The sequence below is a fragment of the Oncorhynchus mykiss genome, chromosome 27, assembly GCF_057628025.1.
Source record: "Oncorhynchus mykiss isolate SJ-2025 chromosome 27, ASM5762802v1, whole genome shotgun sequence".
Taxonomy (NCBI): domain Eukaryota; kingdom Metazoa; phylum Chordata; class Actinopteri; order Salmoniformes; family Salmonidae; genus Oncorhynchus; species Oncorhynchus mykiss.
Genome location: NC_143048.1, coordinates 30,375,001 through 30,395,939, shown reverse-complemented (window position 1 = coordinate 30,395,939; position 20,939 = coordinate 30,375,001). Strand labels below are relative to the sequence as shown.

At 42.1% G+C, this 20,939-nt stretch overlaps 1 protein-coding gene across 2 annotated transcripts in view; it reads right to left on the bottom strand.

Annotated features, from left to right (window-relative positions):
* LOC110507925 (chloride channel protein 2) overlaps positions 1-9,988 on the bottom strand; it is a 214,799-nt gene extending 204,811 nt beyond the window's left edge. For both annotated transcript variants that reach the window (XM_036964661.2, XM_036964662.2), the window contains exon 1: positions 9,410-9,988. In XM_036964661.2, the coding sequence (XP_036820556.1) occupies positions 9,410-9,454 (45 nt within the window). In that variant the 5' untranslated portion in view covers positions 9,455-9,988. The remainder of the gene's footprint in view (positions 1-9,409) is intronic.
* Between the last annotated feature and the right edge of the window lie 10,951 nt (positions 9,989-20,939).

Here is a 20,939-nt window from a genome sequence, read left to right as displayed (position 1 = left end):
AGCTGAGGTGGGAGACTCTGTCCATAGGACAAAAAGCAGTCGTATATTGCACACATCTGGCCTTTATGGAAGAGTGCCAAGAAAAAAGCAATTTCTTAAAGATATCCATAAAAAGTGTTGTTTAAAGTTTGCCACAAGCCACCTGGGAGACACACCAAACATGTGGAAGAAGGTGCTCTGGTCAGATGAAACCAAAATTTAACTTTTTGGCAACAATGCAAAACGTTATGTTTGGCGTAAAAGCAACACAGCTCATCACCCTGAACACACCATCCCCACTGTCAAACATGGTGGTGGCAGCATCATGGTTTGGGCCTGCTTTTCTTCAACAGGGACAGGGAAGATGGATGGAGCCATCAAATTGATGGGAAGATGGATGGAGCCAAATACAGGACCATTCTGGAAGAAAACCTGACGGAGATTTGTCTTCCAACAAGACAATGATCCAAAACATAAAGCAAAATCTACAATGGAATGGTTCAAAAATAAACATATCCAGGTGTTAGAATGGCCAAGTCAAAGTCCAGACCTGAATCCAATCGAGAATCTGTGGAAAGAACTGAAAACTGCTGTTCACAAATGCTCTCCATCCAACCTCACTGAGCTCGAGCTGTTTTGCAAGGAGGAAAGGGAAAAAATGTCAGTCTCTCGATGTGCAAAACTGATAGAGACATACCCCAAGCGACTTACAGCTGTAAACGCAGCAAAAGGTGGCGCTACAAAGTATTAACTTAAGGGGGCTGAATAATTTTGCACGCCCAATTTTTCAGTTTTTGATTTGTTAAAAAAGTTTGAAATATCCAATAAATGTCGTTCCACTTCATGATTGTGTCCCACTTGTTGTTGATTCTTCACCAAAAAATACAGTTTTATATCTTTATGTTTGAAGCCTGAAATGTGGCAAAAGGTCGCAAAGTTCAAGGGGGCCGAATACTTTCGCAAGGCACTGTATATATTTGAGATTTGAGATTCTTCAAAGTAGCCACCCTTTGCCTTGATGACAGCTTTGCACACTCATGGCATTCCCTCAACCAGCTTCATGAGGTAGTCACCTGGAATGCATTTCAATTAACAAGTGTGCCTTGTTAGAAGTTCATTTGTGGAATTTCTTTCCTTCTTAATGCGTTTGAGCCAATCAGTTGTGTTGTGACATGGTACAGGTGGTATACAGAATATAGCCCTATTTGGTAAAAGACCAAGTCCATATTATGGCAAGAACAGCTCAAATAAGCAAAGAGAAACGAGTCCATCATTAAGACAAAGGTCACATCTCAACATCAACTGGTCAGAGGAGAATGTGTGAATCAGACTTTCATGGTCGAATTGCTGCAAAGAAACCCCTACTAAAGAACACTAATAAGAATAAGAGACTTGCTTGGGCCAAGAAACACGAGCAATGGGCATTTGACTGGTGGAAATCTGTACTTTGGTCTGATGAGTCCAAATTTGAGATTTTTGTTCCAAACGACGTGTCTTTGTGAGACGCAGAGAAGGTGAACAGATGATCTCTGCATTTATGGTTCCCACGTGAAGTATGGAGGAGGAGGTGTGATGGTGCGGGGATGCTTTGCTCGTGACACTGTCAGTGATTTATTTAGAATTCATGGTACACTTAACCAGCATGGCTACCACATTATTCTGCAGGGATACGCCATCCTATCTGGTTTGCCCTTAGTGGGACTATTAGTTGTTTTTCAACAGGACAATGACCCAACACACCTCCAGGCTGTGTAAGGGCTATTTGACCAAGAAGAAGAGTGCTGCATCAGATGACCTGGCCTCCACAATCACCCAACCTCAACCCAATTGAGATGGTTTGGGATGAGTTGGACCGCAGAGTGAAAAAAAAGCAGCCAACAAGTGCTCAGCATATGTGGGAACTCCTTCAAGACTGTTGGAAAAGCATTCCTCAAGAAGCTGGTTCAGAGAATGCCAAGAGTGTGCAAAGCTGTTAGCTAGGCAATGGGTGGCTACTTTGAAGAATCAAAAATATATTTTGATTTGTTTAACACTGTTGGTTACTACATGATTCCATATGTGCTATTTCATACTTTGATGTCTTCACTATTATTCTACAATGTAGAAAATAGTAAAAAATAAAGAAAAACCCTTGAATGAGTAGATGTGTCCAAACTTTTGACTGGTACTGTATGTGGGACAGCTGGTTTGTTTCTTATAGCTGTTTGTTGTGGTGTGGTGGTGTGGAACTAGTCTTTCTGATATAGCTACAGTAGTCTCTTTCAGTTCTACCCCACATACGATGCCCACACAACCACAGCCGCTGCCAATGTGGCACAAAGGAACAGTGTCACGGTGTAGCTAAAGACCAGGGGAATAGAGAGAGGAAGTCAGTGAGAAAAAAGAGAGAGAGAGAGAGACAGAGACAGAGAGACTGGAAAATGAATCGGTTCAGTGACTCCTCAGAGATTGGAGCTCATAGAGAGCCTGTTGGAGACCCCGCAAGGGTGACAGAGTGCCCAGCGCTGAATCAGAGGGCAGCTCATTGTGTAATCTCCCTCACATTCACACACACACACAGCTTAACAGCGAGGGCGAGGTCTCAGTAAAAATAAACTTTAAATAGAAGAAAAACAGGCCCAACTCTTCTTTTCAGAAGTTACAGTTGCACACTTCAATGGGCCTTTACATTTAAAGCAGCCTTTCTTAAAGTATGGGTTTGGGTCGCGCACCTGTTAATGGTGTGTTGAGAAGTGTCAGAGTAAATGTATAATTATTTAATGGATTGATTTGAGTGCAACTGCGGTCTCTGTTCAGTGACCTCTCTGCTCAGTTTGGCAACTGCGGGAGAGGGAGAGGGAGATGCCCGTGTGCTTCGCGGTTTACCAGATTTTGTTTTCTGGAGTTATCTTGAAGATCACTCCACGACACACGCTGCAGCGCTGTCGTTCAACAGCAGATGATGCGCTGTCAGCCACTGACTTGTCATTCCCATTCGCCAAATGGACTCATGCTAGCAACAAGTTCTGACTGAGTTCAATCGTCATGAAAAGCCAATACACCAATAAGTTTCTCGCTTTCATATAAACTTTGAGAATTAACGAGGAGCTCCCTCAATGTGCTTTGTGCGGGGAAGTGCTTAGTAATGAGTCAATCAAAACTAACAAATGCATATAACGACAAGTCCTGACCAAACATCCACAGCATGGTGGTATACAGAGGGAGTTCTTTCAGAACAGGGCAGAATGCTTCAGGTAACAGTGATTCAGGAAGCAGGGCTTCAGGAAACAGGGCTTCAGGAAACAGGGCTTCAGGAAACAGGGCTTCAGGAAACAGGGATTCAGGAAACAGGGCTTCAGGAAACAGGGCTTCAGGAAACAGGGCTTCAGGAAACAGGGCTTCAGGAAACAGGGTTTCAGGAAACAGGGATTCAGGAAACAGTGCTTCGACAGTGGAAAAGTAAGTTAGTGCAACCCCAAGTAACAGTACGGATGAAGATGAAAAATGATCAGGCCTACTGTACATCTCACTGTAGAAATTGTTTAAATAAAGTTTAGGTTGGAGCTGTTCCTGTTAAAATACAAGTCATAATTGTTTATTCTAAACTGAAATAAACTGATTGATCCAGGCTGTATCACATCCGTCCGTGACTGGGAGTCCCATAGGGCGGCGCACAATTATCCCAGCGTCGTCCAGGTTTGGCCGGGGTAGTCCGTCACTGTAAATAATGATTTGTTCTTAACTGACTTGCCTAGTTAAATAAAGGTTACATTTAAATTAAAAAAACATATTTAAAAAAACAATCACACGGATGTAGACCAGAAAACACACACAGTCCTAATGAGAGGTGTGTGGCTGGTTGAAGTTTTCAACAAGCAGGTCTATTCTGGGCTCAGTTTTTGACAGTACAACCCGGAGGTCATGCTCAGCATTGACACTGTTTCTGTACTTGCTTTTTAAGTAATACGGAGTTGAGAACCTTGACTGACATAGGTATGTGGTGCCAAACTGGATCAGAACATCTACTGCTTTCTCAGCCAGTCAGGAGACAGATTCCTGCTGTAGATGAGCAACCCAGAACTGTGTGTGGGTTTGCCTCAAAAAGCATCTTGCTTCAATCAGTTTATTCCAGATCAATAAATATAATTACTTGTTTTTTAACAGCAACAGTTCCATCCTAGACTTGTTTTCAACAAGAATGTCTACAGTAAGATGTACAGACAGTAGGCCTGATCATTTTTCATCTTCATCCGTACTGTTACTTAAGGTTGCACTATCAAAAAGCCTGCGTGTCTGTTCTGTTATGCATCTGTGTGATATGATCAATCAATTTGTTCCAATTCAGAATTAAAATTATTTATTGAATTTTAACAGCAACAGTTCCAACCTAGACAGATATGTAAGAATGTTTAATGAGGGAAAATTAACATGACTAGCTATTTATAAGGCTATTTCATTTCATTGTTATTTGTTTTTGTCTATATTGCATTTGTTTTAGGCATAAGGGCAATAAAATGTACCAATATTTACGTATAGTTGCATATGTTCCTAAGCTTGGGTCCCAGGAAAACACAGAATTTCTCATTTGGGTTCCAGGCTGAAAAAGATTAAGAACCCTTGATTTAAAGTATCTGCGCTAATGTGTAGCCCACTAGACATTAGTGAGATACTTTAAAGTTAAGCGGAGATACTTTAACCTTAAAAGCGCGGACAGGGGTACATTTTTATCCCAAGTCGGTCAAAAATGTCAATTTCAAAACCATTTTTATCCTTCTGAAATGTTAGGACTGTCATGCAATTAGTTACAGACAACAACAACAAAAACACTATTTACCGTGATTTCTGTGTTAATATGGAGGAATAAAAAATATATATATTTTGAATACTAGTGGTGCATGGCTAAACTGAAAATCTGGTCTCAATAGTAAACTGTGATAAAAAGCACCACATTTGGCACAGAGGTTGATATGGACCACAGATGTGGCCCCTGTCGGGCGTGACAGCCACTATACAAATGTAAATTCATATTTGTGACTCGTTTCAGGAAACTAGACATATCACTACTTCACAGGAAAGCCATTTGGACGTAAAAATGTTTTTTGTAAAATGCATTTTTGGGCAGAAATGCCTTCTGGAACATGTGAATTTTAATGTTATTTAATAACAAACTTGTATGCCATCTGTAAATACGAATGAAATTGTTAAATTATGAGCCTAGTTGGTTTAGCTATAGAAAAAGTCAGCAACCTTCCTGCTAGCCATGCTTGGCTGAGATAATGAATAGGCTGGACATGCAGACATGCAGAGAGATGAGTTCGGATTGGTCTGCTATGTAGCACGCTTCTGTCTATTTGATCTGGTCAGTATGAGTAAGTAATCCTTTCTAACGTTGTTTTTTTTTTTAAGATATCACATAGTAGAACTGTATAACTGTATAGGTGTTGCTCTCCACATTCTGGAGGACCAAGTTTTGAAATCTGTGGATTTAGAGTATGATAGCTAAGGGAATGGAGAAAACACATGTCTCCGGATTACATCTTCAAACTAAGGGAAACCATGGCATCCATGACAGAGAGGGAGAAGCAGCCATCCATGTATACAGGTAAGATAGTCTAGCTAGCTAAATTTTCAGATATTACATGTTTCTTATTTTGGCCAGAAAGTTGTTTTCATTTCAAGTTAAAGTGTACTGTTAGCTAGCTAGCTAACGTTAACTGGCTGGCTCACTAGCTAACATTACGCCTATGATCTGTGTAGTAAAAATGTTTGTATCTTAGAGCCATTTGCTTTGCTAGTTATAGACTAATGTTAGCTAGCTAATATTGAACCTGGTTGGTTATTCATGCAGGGTAGTAACGTCAAAACTTGGGATTATGATTTATTGTTTAGCTAGCTACATGTCTTAACAAAAGACTCCACTATGCAAGTAACCATTTCAATAGAATGTTCATGATGTCACTGCAGCAACTGTTGATAGATGTAGCTGGTAAATTCGCTCTGGCTATCTACTCCGATTTCAGAGCACTCTCATCTAAGTGTGCTAGAGCGCAGAATAACTAATTTATGAACGCTCAACACCTGTTGAATATGGCCGGTGTCAGTAAACATTGGGAAAAAAGCATAATTAAATTGTTGCCAGCAGCACAGTTGCAGTCACCAAAGCTCTGGATAACATAAAAGCAGCCTAACAAGCTCTGCTAGGGCGAGTAAAATGGTCAGAGTGAGCTGTTCTTTCATTTATTTTTGGAAGTAGCTAGCAAGCTAGCCAATGTTAGCTTGGGTGCTTGTCTGCTGTTAGGACAGAACGCTCGGAACAACCCTTCTCCTCGGCCTCACATACGAATCCTTAAAGAAATGGGTAGGGCTAAAGCTTAAGAGGATGTGAACAATGCTGAATGGGTGTAGACAAAGAAGAGCTCTCCAGTAGGTGTACCGAAACATTCAAAGGCCATTTTGTCAAAGTGAGGTTACAAGTTTATCAATTTTCAAAGCAGAATTACTTTCCCATTGTTCCTCAACTGTAGTGTATGATATACCATTTTCTAGCGCTGAGTCTCTACTTTTATCCAATGTAAAAAACACCATTTCACATTTTGCTAGAAAAGACTGAATCGAGCCGATTGGTCACATTTAGCTTCCAGTCGATGTCTTCATACCATACCAAGAGTCTCATCTTTCAAATGCAATTGGAACTGAGTTGCAGGGCTTGCGTTAGGCGGTAATAGCCGGCTTTTGACAGAAATGTTTCTTTAAGCCGATAAATAAAAATGGCGCCGGCCAATTGTCGAAGATAATAAAACCCATTGCAAAATAATGCTTTTCAGCCTATCCATTGACGGAAAAACCTGATGATGTAAATATAATTGACCGGTCATGCTTGTTGGTCTATACACTCATTTGCATAATTACTATAATTAAATTGGTGCATGTGTATTTTCGTTGATCGTTATGTTTATCACACGAACACAGCATACAAACACAGAACCTATAAGCCAAAAATGTGCCTGATAGAGCTACAGCTTCTCAAATATCCCATTGTAAAACGTGCATCTATAAGCCCAGTCACTACAAAACAATTATAAATGCGATAGGGTGTTAAAAACAGTTTTGATCGCCAGTTGGACACGATTAAAAATATATATTTTTATTTCTCAACTGGTAATTGAAGCATGCTTCCCATTCAACATTCAAGTGCATATAGGCAATGCTAGTTAGGCTTCAGCACGTCACACCACTTTGCAATGAGCTGGAGGCAGTATGCATTTTGAAAACATAATTGTTTTAAACCTGAACATTTCACTTCATATTATGATGCATGTCTTAGCATGCTTCAAAGTCAAATCCGACCACAGAAACGTGGAGGCAAAGTGGAGACTTCCATATGCCATTGAAACCAGTAGCCTATTTCTCTCATTGGTTTTCAAATCAACTTCGTTTGATTGTCCTGTAGCCAAAGTTACAATCCTAGTCATATTAGCAACCCATGCTAGTTGGTGCATGTTTAGATCTCCTCTATTTCTACATTTATAATGGATATTTTCATCTCTATCACATGAAACCGCTAGCATGTGTGCTTTTGACAACAGTTTCCCCCCAATTGCATTATGGAACGAAAACATTTGTGCTCAGCCTACTGCCTTGTGCGCATGTAGCCTAGGCCTACTGGTTTTATGACTTTGGGATCTATCATTCCCAGAGTCTGTTTAGAATAGGCTATGTCTTTCTCGCACAGAACGAAAAGATGATCAATAGAATAGGTCAACTTTACTATGGGGGATATTAGATTGACGTAGGCTAGCGATTTTGCTGTTCGTTGCTGGTCTTGTTGGCTGAGGGAAAGTAAATGTGGCAGTTGTTCTAACTTCGTCAAAGTGCGCATTGGAATTCGGTAAGAAGGACGCATGCGTCGCATCCTCGAGTTGCATGTTAAGATGAATAACCATAATTTAAATGTGATTTATGTCATTCTGAGCACCATGAGTGGACGCCGTAATCAGGTTTCGCACCTACTGCATACGTGTCCCTAAAAATTCTCAATTGTCAATTAATTGACGAGTTGATACCCCATTGCATTCCAAAGTTGGAGCTAAAAGTCTGATGGCACCAGCGCCTAAATATCGGTATGTCAGATTAGTTTAATTTACCATTTCTCAGCCTTTGAGTATCACAGAAACACAACAAGTTGACTATAAAAGTGCGAACATTTTCAAATAAATGCTTATTTTGGGGAAATTTAAACCATTTACCTGTGTTACAAAAGGTGTTACTGCTTGATTGACTGACTGTCTGTTTACAATCATTATCATTTTGGGGTAAAAAAAAATGACCCGTCAGTGCTTTTATGCAAAATATATGTTAGCGCTGTTATGGTTACATTTCACGGGAAACATCATCAAGCATGGCTGACAACCACTTTTTGCCCTCGATCCACTTCACTCATTCAATCCGGGGGCCATATAATAGGCTTAGGTGGACCACAGTGCGAATGGGGGTTGTTGGTTTCCATACCAATCAGCAGCAAAGGACGCATTTGATTTCTATTCAAAGCAGTGCACCCGGGCAAAGCACTCCACTGGTTATATAGCTTAAACAAAGTGGTGAAAGGGCTCAGATATGTGCAGCATCCATTAATAAACATTTCGCCTCAGGTGTGCTGGTGATGACCACCCGTTGAGCCCCTATCAGAGGAGAACGTGTCAAATAACCTATTCGAAACTATATCGACACTCACTTCCCTAGAACAGGTCATAATTCATTAATATATTCATATTTCACGTGTTAATCTCCTTGCATTATGGCTCTCCATCCACCACCACCACCACGGAACAATAAAGTTACCCATTGTTGGGTCGAACATGTCGATGCAACCAACACACGCACACAATCGCACTAGGCATATAGACACACGCACACAATCGCACTAGGCACATAGGTGCACTGACTACTGTATTGTTTGTATGAAGATAAGAACAACAGTTACTCGTGCACGGAATAGATCGCTACTACTCCTACTATGTACACCTAGTGTAGCCTATGCATTAAGCGTTGGCGATGGAGAGAGCGAGAGAGAGAGAGAGAGAGAGAGAGAGCATTGTTCTGGCCAGATCCAGATGTGATTTCAAAATAACGCCTGACAAGAACGGTCTTTACTGTATGTACATGCAGTTTTAAAATACTATTTCTTTGACCAACTGTCAGAGTGACATAATAAACCTGTCATAAGCATGTCGTGACCTCTCATTTGACCAAACTTAATCTACCCAGCCCAGGCGTTAGGTGAGGAACACTCAACTCCTTTAAAGAGAACAGGGGTAGAGCGCTTCTCAGCTACCCTATGTGCGGGCCTAAGACTTTGAACCCGTTCTTGACGTTAAAACAGGCAACGACGGACAACACACACCGCTGTCGCTTTGTAACGAAGTGAAGTTGAAGTGGCAACAAGTTAACTTACCAAAGTTTGTTCATACTGTAGCGCCCGCTGATCGTCGCCGGCCATGGCTGCGCTGTGAGGTTCGCGCTTCAGACAGAAGTGCCAAAGAGACCGGGTGAGGAATTATTTTGAGGTTGCAGTGAGACACAAACGCTCTCGCTTGTTTTTGAGTGATTAGAATACACTATGAGTCTAATTAATGTGGCATGAAGCTGATGACGTTCATAATATGAACTCAAAAGTGCTGCATGCCAGAGTTCCTTCATTTTATATCCCCAAATCTCTTCCAGGATCCACACAGAGGCGGGACTTGTATGGCTTGGAGTTGTACGACACGCCCCTCTAGCGCGTTCAAATGGTACAGTCTGTCCTCTGAAGTTTTATGAACTGCGAAAGTTCAAGGTTCCGCTCAAATTAAGCAAAATCTTGCAATTTGACGTTTTGTCATTCAAATATAACGTTGGAAGATACTTTGTTGTTCTGTTCTGCAACGCTGTTCTGAATTGTTTAGATACCGGTGTGTCTGTGTTGAAAGCCGTTTTATTTTCCAGGTATCGTGAATGTCAATTCAGTGGAGTCATACATGGAGTGTCTGAAAGTGGGCTCTGCAAAATAAAGGGAAGGATCAACAGAAGTTGATGTATGGAAAGCGAATCAGCTAATTGGGCAGATTACTAGATTCAGTGGCAGGTAACTTCCGAGGGAAGTGTCTGAAGATGCGGTTCTAGGGGTGTCCTAATGTACTATTTCGTTTTTATTGCAGAGCACGTGCGTCTCATTCAAATGAAAAGATAGAAATCAGTCTGTTAAAAGCTTATTCGTTTCTTAGTTTATAGTTCAATAACCCCACCCCACCCCACAATAATTTATTGTTTAGAAAAAACGAATATGTTATGTAAGCATAATTTTTAGCGTTTATAATGTGTCATTGGATTGCATGGCCAGGTGATTCCATTCAAATGCTTATAACATTTAAATTGGGAACACAAACCAGAGGGACAATAATCCACACCCTGGAATTTGACTCAGTTATTCAGGAATCCAATGTTCTGGTGAGAACTTCCTCTGAAATGTTACTGCCACCACAATCCTAAATCCTTAATCCATTCATTCATTCATAGCCTCCAGGATGTTTTACCTATAAGGACACACAAATGTAAATGATAAAATCATAGCAAATATGAGATGGGTATACATAGGCATGGTATCAATTGAAGGAGAAGACTTCGGAGATTATGGAGAAACACTCAGAACACCTGATAGTTCCAGCATGTACCAGTGCAGCCTGGCCTCAGAGCCATACGAAACATACTTTACGTATTTCCGAGCACCTTCAAGACATACAATGCATTTGGAAAGTATTCAGATCCCTTGACTTTTTCAAAATTGTGTTTCGTTACTGCCTTATTCTAAAATTGATTAAATTGTCCCCCCCCCCCCCCCCCATTAATCTACACACAATAACCCATAATGACAAAGGAAAAATAGGTTTTTAGACATTTTGCAAATGTATTCCAAATTAAAAACAGAAATATTACATTTACATAAGTATTCAGACACTTAACTCAGTAATTTGTTGAAGTCTCCCAGTCCCTGCCGCTGAAAAACATCCCCACGGCCAGGTTTCCTCTAGATGTGACACATGGCATTCAGGCCAAAGAGTTCAATCTTGGTTTCACCTGACCAGATGAAGTTGCACAGCGCTCTAAGACACTGCATCTCAGTGCTAGGTGCGTCACTACAGACCTGGTTAGAGTCCAGGCTGTATCACAACCGGCCGTGATTGGGAGTCCCATAGGGCAGTGCACAATTGGCCCAGCATTGTCTGGGTTAGGGTTTGGCCGGGTAGGCCGTCATTGTAAATAAGAATTTGTTCTTAACGGACTTGCCTAGTTAAGAAAAGGTTGAATAAAAAATCTAGTTTCTCATGGTCTGAGAGTCTTTAGGTGCCTTTTGGCCAACTCCAAGTGGGCTGTCAGGTGCATTTCACTGAGGAGTGGCTTCCGTCTGGCCAATCTACCATAAAGGCCTGATTTGTGGAGTGCTGCAGAGATGGTTGACCATCTGGAAGTTTCTCCCATCTTCACAGAGAAACTCTGGAGCTCTGTCAGAGTGACCATCGGGTTCTTGGTCACCCCGACCAAGACATTTCTCCCCCGATTGCTCAGTTTGGCCAGGCGGCCAGCTCTTGGAAGAGTCTTGGTGGTTTCAAACTTCTTCCATTTAAGAATGATGGAGGGCATTGTGTTCTTGGGGACCTTCAATGCTCCAGAATGTTTTGGTACTCTTCCCCAGCTCTGTACCTCGACACAATCCTGTCTCGGAGCTCAATGGACAATTCCTACAACCTTATGGCTTGGTTTTTGCTCTGACATGCACTGTCAACATGGGACCTTATATAGACAATCAATTAAATTTACCACAGATGGACTCCAATCAAGTTGTAGAAACATATAAATGACAATCAATGGAAACAGGATGCACCTGAGATCAATTTCAAGACTCAAAGCAAAGTGTTTGAATACTTATGTACTCTTATATACTTATATATACTCACGTTGACAATAAGGTATTTCTGTATTTTTTGTATGTATTTTTCACCCCTTTTTCATGGTATCCAATTGGTAGTAGTTACAGTCTTGTCTCATCGCTGCAACTCCCATACGGACTCGGGAGAGGAATGTGTCCTCCGAAACAACCCAACCAACTGCTTCTTGACACAATGCCCATCCAATCCAGAAGCCAGCTGCACCAATGTATCGGAGGAAACACCATACACCTGGCAACCGTGTCAGCACGCACTGTACCCGGCCCGCCACAGGAGTCACTAGTGCGCGATGAGACAAGGACATCCTGCCGGCCAAACCCTCCCTAACCTGGACGACAATGGGCAAATTGTGCGCCTCCCCATGGGCCTCCCGGTCACGGCCGGCTGCGAACCCAGAATCTCTAATGGCACAGCTGAGATGCAGTGCCTTAGACCACTGTGCCACGTGGGAGGCACAGCTTTTATTTTCAATAAAATTTGCAAATATTTCTACAAAACTGTTTTCGCTTTGTCATTATGGGGTATTGGGTATGGGGGTTGATGAGGCAAACATTTTATTTAATCAATTTTAGAACATGGCTGTAACGTAACAAAATGTGGAAAAAGGGAAGGGGTCTGAATACTTTCCAAATGCACTGTATGATACCTACTAATCGTCTAGTTACTTTAGACAGAAAGGAAAGTAGAGGATGGGTGGGCGTAATCGGCAAACATCTAAAAATCTATAGCATTTTAGCTAACCCTTATGTGTAACCTTTATCTAACCAGGCAAGTCAATTAAGAGCAAATTCTTATTTACAATGACGCCCTTTATTCTAAACTTATCCCAGCTAACCTAACCTGCTACGTAAATTCTCCTAACCTTTGTCGTTGGTTCCCCTAACTGCACACTTGAATTCTCCCTGTAATTCTCCGTTGTTGTGGTGGCGCAACATGCAACCTGGTCTGAGAGAAAGACGTATGGTAAATAATGTAATCTAATTTTATGCTATTCCACAACCGGGTATATATGATACTATACTTCCTGTATGTCCTGTAATTCATATAATATTGTACAACGCTTTAATGTAACACATTAAATGGCATTGTTACATAATTACATATACAATACATATACAATAAACCAGTGTAGAAGTATGCTTGTTATTTTCTTAAATGTATTAACCAAGCCTATACTCCACTTACGTCTGTACAGGAATTTTACTAGCAGAATGTGTGTTTTTCATTGGAGTGTTGTTTGATGTCCTTTTAGCATGACTGGCTGATTGGCTGCGATGTTGAACAAACAGGAAACGCTTTTCATCCACTGAATGTCAGAGGTAGAGGTGAAAATCCATGCAACACCTTTTCAAGTGACAGTTACACAACAAACTGTGTCCTTCAAACAAAGGCCACAGGTGAAATGACAACAGTGTCTCTGCCAGGCTGGCTTGCCTATGTTTCTCAGAGTCATGGCTGAACGAGGACATAAATATACATCTCACTGGTTTTTCTATGCATCGTCAAGACTGGATGGCAGACTCGGGTAAGACAAAGGGAAGAGGGGTGTATCAGCTGGTGCACGATCTCTATTGTTAAGGAAGTCTGAAGTTTTTGCTCGCCTGAGTTAGAATACCTTAATATGAGCTGCAGACCATAGTATGTATCCAACCTGGTATCATAGCATTTCGTATTCTTCTGTACGTTAATTCAAGACACTCCATTTGGTATTATATGCTATGTTTTGTATGGTATATATTAATTTGTGTATGTCCATCACCCATTTCATATGATATGTTACAAATTACAATTTGTATTATACAGTACCAGTCAAATGTTTGGACACACCTACTCATTCCAGGGTACTTCTTTATTTGTACTATTTTCTACATTGTAAATGTTACATTCGTTCGATGAATTAGACCAAGGTGCAGTGTGTTAGGCGAACATCTTACTTTATTTCAAATGAACACCAAAAAACAACAAAATACAAAACTAACATAAAGTTCTGCAGGCTACACAGCATCTATACAAAATCAAGATCCCACAAACTAAGGTGGAAAATAGGTTGCCTAAGTGATTCCAAATCAGAGACAACGATAGACAGCCTCTGATTGGGAACCATACCCGGCCGACAAAGAAACAGAGTGCCCACCCAAATCACACCCCGACCTAACCAAATGGAGAAATAAAAAGGCTCTCTAAGGTCAGGGCATGACAGTACCCCCCCAAAGGTGTGGACTCCGGCCGCAAAACCTGACTCCATGGGGGAGGGTCCGGGTGGGTATCTAGCCTCGGTGGCGGTTCGGGATGTAGTCCCCACTCCGCTCGCTGATCCCTCCGCCTCCGTGGAACCGGACTGTGGGTCGTCGCTGGAGGAACCGGAGCGTAGATCGACTCCGGACAGTAGATCATCACTAGAGGAACCGGATCGTGGATCGTCGCCGGAGGAACCAGACCGTGGATCGTCACCGGAGGCTCCGGAACGTAGACCGTCGCCGGAGGCTCTGGACTGCAGACCGTGGCTGAAGTCTCTGGACCTTGGATTATCGCTGGAGGCTTCATGCCATGGATCATCACTGCAGGCTTCGTGCCATGGATCATCACTGGAGGTGTCGGGCCGTGGAACACCACTGGAGGCTTCGGGCCGGGGATCATCACTGGAGGTTCCGGACTGTTGACCGTCTCAGGATGCTCCGGACTGTTGACCGTCTCAGGAGGCTCCGGACTGTGGACCGTCTCAGGAAGTTCCAGACTGTGGACTGTCTTCGGAGGGTCCGAACTGTGAAACGTCGCCGGAAGCTCTGGACTGGGAACTGTCGCCGGAAGCTCTGGACTGGGAACTGTTGCCGGAAGCTTGGTGCGTGGGGCCGGCACTGGTGATACCGGGCTGGTGACACGCACATCAGGACGAGCGCGAGGAGCAGGCACAGGACGTACTGGACTGGGGAGGCGCACTGGGAACACAGTGCGTAGAGCCGGCGCAGGATATCCTGGACCGAGGAGGTGTGCTGGAGACCGGGAGCGCTGAGCCGGCACAACCCGTCCTGGCTGGATGCTCACTTTCGCACGGCAAGTGCGTGGAGCTGGCACAGAACGCACCAGGCTGTGGATGCCCACTGGAGACACATTGCGTATCTTCGCAAAACACGGTGCCTGACTGGTCCCACGCTCCTCACGGCAACTGTCTTGCTCCAGACACCAAACCATCCACTCTACATCCACACTTCGGAGTCGCCGTTGGTCCTCCTTCGCTGCCTCCGCCTGCTTCCATGGCAGGGCAGGTTATGGCAGGGGTTGTCCCCTGCCATAACCTCCTCCCGTGTCCATGATGTCCTCCATTCACTTTTCTCCCGGGCCCAGGATCCCTGCTCCTCCTGGCCACGCTTCTTGGTCCTCTTGTGGTGGGATCTTCTGTTACGTTCGTTTGATGAATTAGACCAAGGTGCAGCGTGGTAGGTGAACATCTTACTTTATTTAAAATGAACACCGAAAAACAACAAAATACAAAACGAACATAAAGTTCTGCAGGCTTCACAGCATCTATACAAAATCAAGATCCCACAAACTAAGGTGGAAGTATGATCCCCAAATCAGAGACAACGATAGACAGCCTCTGATTGGGAACCACACCCGGCCAACAAAGAAACTAGTAACCAAAAGGTTGCAAGTTCAAACCCCCGAGCTGACAAGATACAAATCTGTCTTTTGCCCCTGAACAGGCAGTTAACCCACTGTTCCTAGGCCGTCATTGAAAATAAGAATATGTTCTCAACTGACTTGCCTAGTTAAATAAAGGTCAAATAGAAAGACTGGTGGAAATCTGTCATTTGGTCTGATGAGTCCAAATGTTACATTTTTGGTTCCAACTGCTATGTCTTTGTGAGACAAAGGGAAACCTCAGCTACAAGCTGCCCAGCGATGCAAGCCTACCAGATGAGCTAAATGCCTTCTTCTCCTCCAACTTCATCACCGATCACAGGACCCTGGGACTGAACACCTCCCTCTGCAACTGGATCCTGGACTTACTCACGGGCCACCCCCAGGTGGAGAGGGTAGGTAACAACACATCCGCCACGCTGATCATCAACACGGGGGCCCCTCAGGGGTGTGTGCTTAGTCCCCTCCTGTACTTCCTGTTCTCCCACGACTGGATGGCCACTTCAAGTTCCTCTGTGTCCACATCACTAAGGAAATAACATGGTCCACACACACCCACACAGTTGTGAAGAGGGAACAACAGTGCCTCTTCCCCACCAGCAGCATGAAAAGAGTTGGCATGGCCCTCAGATCCTCAAAAAGTTCTACAGCTGCACAATTGAGAGCATCTTGACTGGCTGCATCACAGCTTGGTATGACAACTGCAAGACACCCGACCGCAAGGCGCTACAGAGGGTGATGAGTATGACCCAGTACATCACTGGGGCTGAGATCCCTGCCATCCAGGACCTCTACACAAGGTGGTGTCATAGAAAGGCCCAACAAATTGTCAAGGACTCCAGCCACCCAAGCCATATACTGTTCTCTCTGCTACCACATGGCAAGCAGTATTAGTGCACAATGTCTAGAACCAACAGGACCCCGAACAGCTTTTACCCCCAAGCCATAAGACTGCTAAAGAAGACTACTAAATAGCTACTCAAATCCTACCCACTGCTGCTGCTGTTTATCATATGTCCTGTTGCCTAGTCACTTTAACCCTACTTAAATGTACGGTGCCTTCAGAAAGTATTCACACCCCTTGACTTTTTCCACATTTTGTTGTGTTTCAGCCTGAATTTAAAATGGATTAAATTGAGATTTTGTGTCACTGGCCTGTTACACAATATCCCATAATGTCAAAGTAGAATTATGTTTTTAGAAATTTACAAATTAATAAAAAATTAAAAACTGAAATGTCTTGAGTCAATAAGTATTCAACCTCTTTATTATGCCAATCCTAAATAAGTTAATGAGTAAAAATCTGCTTAACAAGTCACATAAATTGCATGGACTCACTCTGTGTGCAATAATAGTGTCTAACATGATTTTTGAATGACTAACTCATCTCTGTACCCCACACATACAATTAATTATCTGTTGAGCAGTACATTTCAAACACAGATTCAACCACAAAGACCAGCAAGGTTTTAAAATGGCTCGCAAAGAAGGGCACCTATTGATAGATGGGGGAAAAGCAGACATTGAATAACACTTTGAGCATCATGAAGTTATTAATTACACATTGGATAGTGTATCAATACACCCAGTCACTACAAAGATACAGGCTTCCTTCCTAACTCAGTTGCCGGAGAGGAAGGAAACCGCTCAGGGATTTCACCATGAAGCCAATGGTGACTTTAAAACAGTTAAAGAGTATAATGGCTGTGATAAGAGAAAACTGAAGATGGATGAACAACATTGTAGTTACTCCACAATAATAACCTAAATTACAGAGTGAAAAGAAGGATGCCTGCACAGAATATACATATTCCAAAACATGCATCCTGTTTGCAAGAAGGCACTAAAGTAAAACTGCAAAAAATGAAGTTTTCACTGAGTATACCAAACGTTAGGAACACCTTCCTAATATTGAGTTGCACCCCCCTTTGCCCTCAGAACAGCCTCAATTAATCGGCATGGACTTTACAAGGTGTCGAAAGCATTCCACAGGGATGCTGGCCCATGTTGACTCCAATGCTTCGAACAGTTGTGTCAAGTTGGCTGGATGTCCTTTGGGTGGTGGACCTTTCTTGATACACACAGGAAACTGTTGAGCATGAAAAACCCAGCAGCATTGCAGTTCTTGATACAAACCGTTGCGCCTGCCATCTACTACCATACCCTGTTCAAAGGCACTTAAATATTTTGACTTGCCCATTCACCTTCTAAATGGCACACATACACTATCCGTCTCAATTGTCTCAAGGCTTGAAAATCATTATTTAACCTGTCTCCTCCCCTTCATCTTTAACCTGTCTCCTCCCCTTCATCTTTAACCTGTCTCCTCCCCTTCATCTTTAACCTGTCTCCTCCCCTTCATCTTTAACCTGTCTCCTCCCCTTCATATTTAACCTGGCTCCTCCCCTTCATCTTTAACCTGTCTCCTCCCCTTCATCTTTAACCTGTCTCCTCTCCTTCATCTTTAACCTGTCTCCTCCCCTTCATCTTTAACCTGTCTCCTCCCCTTCATATTTAACCTGGCTCCTCCCCTTCATATTTAACCTGGCTCCTCCCCTTCATCTTTAACCTGTCTCCTCCCCTTCATATTTAACCTGTCTCCTCCCCTTCATCTTTAACCTGTCTCCTCCCCTTCATCTTTAACCTGTCTCCTCCCCTTCATATTTAACCTGTCTCCTCCCCTTCATCTTTAACCTGTCTCCTCCCCTTCATCTTTAACCTGTCTCCTCCCCTTCATCTTTAACCTGTCTCCTCCCCTTCATCTTTAACCTGTCTCCTCCCCTTCATATTTAACCTGTCTCCTCCCCTTCATCTTTAACCTGTCTCCTCCCCTTCATCTTTAACCTGTCTCCTCCCCTTCATCTTTAACCTGTCTCCTCCCCTTCATCTTTAACCTGTCTCCTCCCCTTCATCTACACTGATTGAAGTGGATTTAACAAGTGACGTCAAAAAAGGGATTATAGCTTTCACCTGGATTCACCTGGTCAGTCTGTGTCATGGAAATGATTTGTATACTCAGTGTATGTCCTGAATACAAAGTGTTATGTTTGGGGTAAATCCAACACAACACATCACTGAGTACTACTCTGCATATTTTCAAGCATGGTGGTGGCTGCATCATGTTATGGGTATGCTTTTCATCGGCAAGGACTAGGGAGTTTTTTAGGATAAAAATAAACTCAATCGCGCTAAGCACAGGCAAAATCCTAGAGGAAAACCTGGTTCGGTCTGCTTTCTAACAGACACTGGGAGACAAATTCATCTTTCAGCAGGACAATAACCTAAAACACAAGGCTAATTACACACTGGAGTTCAAATCAAATCAAATTTTATTTGTCACATACACATGGTTAGCAGATGTTAATGCGAGTGTAGCGAAATGCTTGTGCTTCTAGTTCCGACAATGCAGTAATAACCAACGAGTAATCTAACCTAACAATTTCACAACAGCTTTACACAAGTGTAAAGGGATGAAGAATATGTACATAAAGATATATGAAAGAGTGATGGTACAGAACGGCATAGGCAAGATGCAGTAGATGGTATCGAGTACATTATATACATATGAGATGAGTAATGTAGGGTATGTAAACATTATATTAAGTGGCATACCAAGACAAGATTGAATGTTCCTGGTCTAGCTACAGTTTGACTTAAATCGGCTTAAAACCCTATGGCAAGACTTGATAATGGCTGTCTAGCAATGATCAACAAACAACTTGACAGAGTTTGAAGAATTATGTCAATAATGAAGAATAATGTGACAAGCAATTATCCTTGAAATATAAGTCACTTGTGTGTGGCGACGATTTACACTGATGATGGCTTGAGGCCGAAACGTTTGTGTTTTGTTTTCACCTTTCATTTATGCACTTTCTTGCATCATGATTTTTTTGGGGCACCATGCTGTTTTAATAAACATCTTTATTTATTTTGCGTTCAAGCCTCAGTTTTGGACTTATTACTTTTTTCACCAGTGTGCGGGTCTCCATCTCTTCCAAAAATGTGCAAATATTGTATAATCCAGTTGTGCAAAGCTCTTAGAGACTTACCCAGAAAGACTTCTGCCAAAGGTGATTCTAACACGTACTGGCACATTGGGTTGAATATTTATGTCATCAAGATATACTGTATTAGTGTTTTATTTTTCGTACTTTTTGTTTTACAAATGTTTGAATTTTTCTTCCATTTTGACATTACAGAGTATTTTCTGTAGATCATTGACAAAATATATACAAAATATACAATTAAATCAATTTTAATCCCACAATTAAATCCCACTTTATAACACAACAAAATGTGGAAAAAGTCATGTCACTCGTGTCACTATTTCTATTTCTATTTTTGATTTAACTCTGCTTTGTGGAAAATGGACCCGTAAATAAGCATTTCACTTCTAGTTTACACCTGTTGTTTACAAAGCATGTGACAAATAACATTTGATTTTATTCATTTTCTGTAGCCTTCAGCAGAGAGTGAGTGTTGAGGAGATATGGCTTTGAGCCAGGAGAGGACACACCTGCAGAATGATACATTAGCAACTAAAGCATTACACCGCTATTACCTAGAAATGTGTTCTTGTTGAAAGTTAATTACTCTTTTCTACTTAGGGTGTGAGGGCGTGTGTATGGGGTGTATTGTGTGTGTGTGTGTGTGTTTAACTAAATCATTTCATGTTTATTTCCAATGACTCATTCTCTCCACTTACAAAGTTAGACTAAAGCAAAATGCTCAAGTGAATGGTTCAATACCCTATGGTCAATATTATGTATAGGTAAAAGCTAAACCAAACACAAAGTGATTCATAATGAATTGCATTTTAAAGACATAAATCACAAAACTCTTGATGGGATCTATGGAGAGAGAATGGGGTTGGCCCGTAGACAATGGCGTTCAGTGAGGAGAGTGCGGTACAATGACAAACAATCTTTCATTTCAAAAGTATATTGTCACAGAAATCCAAATCACATACTATGTTTTATAGATGAAACATATATGAGATGGATATTGGAGAGATAAACACGTGTGTTGCTGCTCTATGGCTTAGTCTGCACAAAGGGCATGAGGGAATTTGTCTGTTGTGAGACACAATGTACCCATCACAGGATACCCAAAGATAAAGAAAGCAACAGAAGAAATGTCAAACAAAGCTTTGTCTTAAGTCTGAGACAGAATTAACAGTGTTCTCTACAGTGTGTTATAAAAATGAATTCATGAATGATCCAGTTGAGTACACAACGGGTCTTTGTTGAACGTTTTTGTAACTTTGACATGTGAGATCATTTATGTCCCCAAACTAATGGGTCTGTCTGCCTCTCTCCTTTTAATCTAAAGTCACTGAACTTCCTCTTCTGCAAAGGATAA